General features: G+C 36.8%; 1 protein-coding gene across 1 annotated transcript; it reads right to left on the reverse strand.

Annotated features, from left to right (window-relative positions):
• Positions 1 to 4,691: 4,691 nt before the first annotated feature.
• saa (serum amyloid A) lies at positions 4,692 to 6,684 on the reverse strand. The gene is made up of 4 exons (XM_014967988.2): positions 6,564 to 6,684; positions 6,350 to 6,448; positions 6,093 to 6,231; positions 4,692 to 5,602 (listed from the first exon to the last, which is right to left on the reverse strand). Exons 1-4 carry the CDS (start codon positions 6,649 to 6,651, stop codon positions 5,464 to 5,466), a joined length of 465 nt encoding a protein of 154 aa, XP_014823474.1. The 5' UTR covers positions 6,652 to 6,684; the 3' UTR covers positions 4,692 to 5,463.
• Positions 6,685 to 6,951: the final 267 nt, after the last annotated feature.

Genomic DNA, 6,951 nt, shown 5'->3' on the forward strand with positions numbered 1-6,951 from the left:
TGGTCGTTCCTTTGTTACACACCACAATAAGAGTACCACTCCCTACCAGATAATTTTCTGTCCTAGCAGATCTGACTCACACCTGATGCTGTAATCAAGGGAAGCAGCAAAACCATCCACCTGTGTGATAAAAATCCTGATTTCAACTTAAACTGAAAGAAACTGAAGCTTAAACAGAGAAGCCAGCAAAGCTGTGCTGTCAAAAAACATATAAATTAAGGTCTCACCTCTGCTCTATGTTCTTTTCGACATCATTCCAAATAGACAGCCACGTATTCCTCAATATTTCAGTCTGATTTACAGTGAGCTTAGTTATCTGGTTGTACCAGCTTACAGATCAATCAAAGGCCAAAATCTAATTCAAACCCTGACATTCTTACTGCACAAAATATTTCCAATATATGTTACAAAGTAGAAGATGTTAAGATAAAAAATACTGTAACTTGTAAAAACTTTTATATGTCACAGTTCAGAAACTAGGTTATCTGAACCGAGAAATTCAAAAGGCGACAAATCACAGATTCTCAAATACTAAAGAAACAAAAACTGATGATCTGGTCATTTTTGTGTAGGAGGCCTGGAGGCTGTCCCCTATTTCTGGCCCATCAACAGAATCAGTGTAGTATCCTACAGCTGCAGTATGAGTAAGACCCCAGGAGGCTGCAGACTGAGTGTCAGTCTCATACTGCAGGTGTGGAACGAAGTGCCCTGTAACAAAGCACTGATATAGAAACCTCACTTCTACAAATATTGAGTTTGCATATGTAGAAGTTTCTGTCAAAGCCCCCAAGCCGGATTTAAAAGTTGGACATTGTAATTCTTTTTTGTCACGTTTTTCATGGTTTTGTTTGTCTGAATATTTTCAAACATGTTTCACTTCACTTCAGTTTTCTAATTTTGTTTTTAGTTTTTTTTTTTTTTTTAGAGCGACTTGCTGACCATTATTGGCAGATTAATAAAAACCCATCTTAGCTTGAGGACTCTGCTGAAATACTTTCACGATCCCTGTTCAGAAAACAAACAAAACAAACAAACATGGGAGTCAAACATGCTCCAAATACCAATGGCACAGGAAATTTGGTGTGTATCTCTTCATTTGAGACATGGAAGTATTTCATCTTGACTGTTCAATGATTTATCAATAAAACAACCTTTGCATGCAGCCTCTGCCAAGGCTAAACTAACTATCTTTAGACACTAGTATATCAGAAAATTTGCCATGGAACTTATTGCAGAATTATGCTGTATAGTGTAAACTATGTGACCCTCTACAAATTTTGTCTGGTTTTGCTTTTTTTTGTTACTATTGCTTCAAAACCTGGAAATCTTGAAGAAATTGTTGGATCTATGTATTCTGTTTTTTTTATTTTTATTTTTTATTTTCTACCAGAAAAAATCCTAAAGATATATGTCTGATCATCTGTTTGTGACCTTAAAAGCTTAAGCTTAAGGACATTTGAACTATGCAGCATGACAATAGTTCAAAGTAACAGCAAATCCACCTTTCAATGACAGAACAACAAGGAGCATTAGGATTTAGAAATTCCCTCTACAAAGTCCTGATGGCGTGCCACCAAACAAGTGGGTCTTGTTAAACAAACCTAAAATGTCTCTAAATGAAAACATTTTTTGTTAAAAAGGAGTAGAGAAAAATCCCTCCAAAACAATGTAATAGATGCCAGTTATCAGAAACGCTCAATTGCATTTACATTAATTAATATTTGAGCACTGTACATTGTAACTAGGCCAGCGTTGATACTGAAATTGCTCTAAAGAAAACCCAGCAAAACAAACGTACCTTGTTACCATGTGACAGACCAAGGGAGGCTATTCAAGTGGACTAAATGCGACGGTACTAAACTGGCACGAAAATGCATTCTGCATGACTGGATGAAGACAGATGTACTATATAACACAAAGCATGCCCTGTCCCCTGCTCCCTGAGAACAAAGAGCATCCAGACACTACGCATATCAGCAACTGTCCTTGCCTCTGGCTGGGACCAAAGGATATACAAACCCAACATCAAACAGGGGTCATGCTTTTTACAGAGGATTTAGATCTTAACACCCTGAAACATCCACATGTTCATCTCAAGATAGGGAGATCTACAGTCAGGTTCCTCGTTCTTTTCAACTTCACCAAATATAGCCTAGTTATAGTGTGTCATTTAAAAGACTTGGGGAGGAATGTGCAATAGCCTTTTAGAGATTTGGAAGAAAACAGGCAGAAACAACAGTTGAACATAATAAGGCGTTTCAACAAAATGAGCTGGCACACTTTAAACTGGAAGGGACGTCGACTACCAGCACCACTTTAAAATGAATGAAGTTGCTTTGACACGTAAAATGTCTAAAAGGCCCATTTGCAACACAGCCTAAATACAATCGATTATTTTAGGCGTAGACTGGACTGCGCATTAATGAATCACCGGGAAATGTAACGATAGGTGTGAACAGGACTTCCACGCGGCATATTTCAACTGAGTTTGCCCATTAAAATGTAGGTAGGCTTCGGGAAGCAAGAAGCCTTTTCCTTTCGAGCTCAGCAGCCCTGTTTTTAATAACACTGATGCTGAGGACAAACCCACACAGGCAGAGCGATCAGCATCCTCCTGCTTTCCACTCCCCCTCAAGATACCAAGAAAAAAAAAGCGACTACAGCATATATAGGTATATACTGTGTTATTTGTAGATTCATATAAAAAAGGAGCCTTACCTGGAGAAAGTCATATGTTTGTAAGTCTTTTCCTTTTCAGCCTGAGAGACGGAGCTGGCAGGCAGCGCATCTCTGTTTCACCGACAGCCAGCGTACGGAGCGCAGCCGCTGATCACGGAGCCCCGGAACGAGCATAACACGAGGCGAGCCCACTGCAGTTGTCTGGTTGGTGAAAACAGCCCTGCGCGAGAGCCCCTCACCTCACCCCACGGCGCGAGACGTTACTTGGACAAAGATTAACGAAGAATATTCACTGTAGTCATCCCTGTAAACAAAGCAAACGTTTAAAATACCTTCAGTCTGAGGCGGTTAAACAACACTGAGCCTCAATGGAAAACTTCTGCATGGGGCCTTCAACTTAACGCTTTTGTCTTAAAAAAAAATGGTGTGTAGCTTATAAATTCGAGGTTTTGAGCTTTATGTTAGTATGTTATCCCCTCATTATAAATATGTTTGAGAAATCCTTCTCCTGTGGCAGCCATTTGGGGGTGCCTAAACGCTTACTCGGACAATGTGCTGCCCATTTCCACAAAGCTCCTCCTTGGTGCTGCTGTCTCCAGCTGAGCTTCCCCCTCACAGAGCACCCATACCCTGCGCCTTCCCCACTGAGCTCCACCAGAATAGCTGGAGAAGTTATGAGCAAACACCTGGTGGAACTGCGAGTCTGTCTGTCTGTCCAGACACTTGTCAGTCCAACACTCCTAAGAAAGGTTGTAAATAGCTTAATGCAGGAATATTGTTGTGAGGAGGTATTAAGTGTTGGAAAGAGAGGAGCTTCTTAAAGAGACAGAGGCCAATTTCAAGGTGCCATTTTTTTTAAAGTTATGTTTAATGTAACCAAACTTGATTGAATGTAACTTAATTGTCCTATAAAATGTCACTATAAGACTTGAAAATACATAATACTTGCCCTTTAAATAATTGTTCAAGACTGATGCTGGTTGTTTCGCCGTTTCCTGATTTGATTCTTTTCCTGATTTGGTCACTGTTCCTAACATCTAAATGTAGCTAATTGTCACTAAATTAAGTAATGATCCAATCTGCATATTTGTCACCTTGCATAGTTAGAATTAGACTGCATGAAAGAGGAATTGATAGATGAGAGATAAATTTTGAAAAACACACATACAAAAGTACAAGTTATAGTTATTGTTCTCTCAATTATTGTTTGTTTTTATATATATAAAATGTATGTGCTTATTGGCAAAGGAGCAAACTGACCCGAAGCCATCAAAGGCAAAATTGTAGTGCATTGTTAGCAACTTACTGAAAATTTTGGCACAAATCCACAAATCAAATTTGCTATTTCTTTTTTTAGTTATTTGTTTTCAAGATTAGCTAATTCATTACTGTGGATCTTTGATTTTTTTTTCCTGACTATTTTAAGGTTTGATTTTCGGAAAGGACATATGTTGTTGCAAATAAGCAAGTAAAAAAGAAAACAAATCTGACAGTTCAATATTTGTCAGTTTGGTATTTTAGTTACAGGCCAACACTGCCACCTTGTGGTAGAAATACAAGTAGCAATCAATTTCAATGATTTTATCTCCTGTTTTTGACTTATTATGATTCTCTGCATTAAGATTTAATACACTATTAAGTGACCTCTTATTTCTAAGGTATTAAACTATTCTAACAATTTATGTACAAACGATAACTATGGGAATTGTTTTGGTTTGTATTTTATTTGACTTTTGTGTTTAATTTTCTCATAATGTTTTGGCTGTTTAATATTGCCATTAAGGTTTTGCCATATTTTAATTTCTATGTTTTTAATTTCTTGTTTATTTTGTTTGTTGTTTTTCCTGGGCATCTTGGCTTAGACTCTTATGCGACTCTCCTGCTATACTTATTTTATTTTAGCGTCTTTTCCCCTCTGCTCTCTGCACTGCACTCAACTTTGTAGCATTCCAATGATTATGTTTATCTTTTCTGCATGTCACCAATCACACCTCTTCAGAAATTAAGCACTCTTGTTTGTCTTCTGATAATAATTTTTATTATTAAAACCATTATTATTAAGACCATTTTATCACAGTTCTTCTATCTATCACAGCTGTTTTGTATCATTAGGAATTTTATTTAAAATTGGAAAAACATTTAAAACCCTTTTGTAAGTTAACTAATAGAAATGTTTATTAAACACAATTAAGTGGAAAAAAAATACAAGTCAGACTGGAATAAATGTGATAGGTTATCAGCTTGTATAGCTTCCCTTCCACCTGAATCATGTATGAATTAATACAAAATGAAATATTTTGTAATATGCCGTCATGACTAAAGATGGCGACATAAATTAGCACTGGAGACTTCATCTGTACTCCAACTATGTGCAAGTTATTTCAGTAAAAGCCAAATGATTAAACTCAATTGATTTGTGTAATCCCTCTACAAGATCTAAATGCTTTAAATAACTTTTCTACCTTTTTAAAATGGCTTCACTTTTAACAATAACAGACAGCAGACCTCTAGCAAAAACAATATGATTCTCAGGCAACATATGCAAAAAGTGAAATTTAAGTTTTTACTTAAACTGAATGCACTTGTACATGTAGTGGATTCTGTATCTGCGATTTTTCGTAAGTGTGGTTTTCTTTTCCTTGTATATTACACATTCTCTAATACATTTACTTTTACAATTATTGCTTCTTTACGTGTGGCCCCGTTTGTCTCTATCTTGGCCTGTCTGTCTATTTTAAAATGCGTGCCATGGGTTTGATTAGATTTATTATAACTCTACATTCTTTAATGATCGTCAGGAACACAGTTGACTCTGTAACGGTTGGGATCTCCTCCGCCTCGTCCCCATCGATTTGCCTCCTGATCAGCCTCCGTGTCCTCAGCTCCCCGGCCTGAGTTTCCCTGCACCCATTCTCTGGCATCACTGAGGGAAGAAACGAAGAGCAACCGTCAGGGTGGGGGAAAAGACAGTAAAATCATCAGATGAGATTGCATATGTATGTATTTTAAAACTGGCCTCAAATCTAGTAACAGTACTTAAGGAAGAAAAATATGGAATAAAAAAGCAGAATATGCAGATTCATTTGATGTATTAGAATATTACTGAATGCTTTATGTATTACAATAACTTAATTCACTGACAGCTAGCAAAACATTTAAGACATATTTATTTCAGAAATTTGGGCTTAAAAATTATGTACAACATCTGCTTTGAAGTCAGTATTTTTAAAAGATACATCTGTATTCTTACAAATAAACTTTATTGTAAAGCATGTTCAAATATAATAATAAAATAATTTAAAAAAGCTTTAATCAAGCTTTAACAAAACAATGTTTCTAACTTCCCATTAGTGCTGCACTCTGTATATACAGTATTTCCAAAATTTCATCAGTATTACTTGTGTGCTTCTCACCTGATCACTTCAGCAGCCCATACGCCTCCATTTCCTCTCTTCGCAGCATCAGCGTTTCCTCTGGCATGGTAGTATTTGTCACTGTTAATACAGTTGGCCTTTCTCATGTCCCGATAGGCTCGACCCATATCATACGATCCTTATCAGGGGAAAATACCAAACATTGTGTGGTAATTAGAATAACAGAGATATTCAGAGATAACTTTAAATGTATGGCTACGACGTATTTGAAGCGTAAACAGAACGACACTTCTAACCTTGGACAGCTTCAATCGGAAATTTGTACCACTGAGCTTCAGTTCCAATGATGGAGATCAAAACAATTCCTGCCAAAAGCAGCTTCATGGCTATCGACGCTGTGAGAGAGAAAGAAAAAGAGACAGAGAGAGAGAGAGAGAAAAGAAATTACAAATATTGGTATCTCTCCATACACTGCTTGAGATTTATCTCTAAATTAAAATCTTAACTTACTTCGCAGATGCAGCAGATCGCACACTAGAACCTTAACCTTAGAATGTCCTGCAAGTGAGAACGATCGTTGTCTTTTATATTGTTTCATAACAAGGTGTGTATCTGTGTTTATCTCAAAGCTGGACTGAGATGTGAGAAGTTAAGTAAACATGAGGAAATCTTCCAGTTGGGTAATGCGGTTATTGCACAAACCCAGTGCACAAGAATAAATGTAAGTTGTTGCAAAAGCCTTTCTTTCATAATTTCATTTATTCTATGAATTTAACTGCAAATAAAAGACATTTAAAAAACTTATTGTTGATATTTTATATGTCAAAAGTTGTTTTTCACTTGGTTTGCAGATGTTTTCCCAGTTTGAAGCTGATTCATTTGAAAGAACATGGCATCC

This window comes from Poecilia mexicana, unplaced genomic scaffold (assembly GCF_051168715.1).
Source record: "Poecilia mexicana isolate PSO_F unplaced genomic scaffold, ASM5116871v1 scaffold_3, whole genome shotgun sequence".
Classification (NCBI taxonomy): Eukaryota; Metazoa; Chordata; class Actinopteri; order Cyprinodontiformes; family Poeciliidae; genus Poecilia; species Poecilia mexicana.

Excerpts from the sequence above, each read along its gene's own strand:
- saa (XM_014967988.2), bottom strand. The coding sequence starts at position 6,651 with ATGAAACAATATAAAAGACAACGATCGTTCTCACTTGCAGGACATTCT. Across the intron at positions 6,232-6,349 it reads TCCGATTGAAGCTGTCCAAG|GATCGTATGATATGGGTCGA; the intron begins GTTAGAAGTGTC and ends TCCCCTGATAAG. Across the intron at positions 5,603-6,092 it reads TGGGCTGCTGAAGTGATCAG|TGATGCCAGAGAATGGGTGC; the intron begins GTGAGAAGCACA and ends TTCTTCCCTCAG.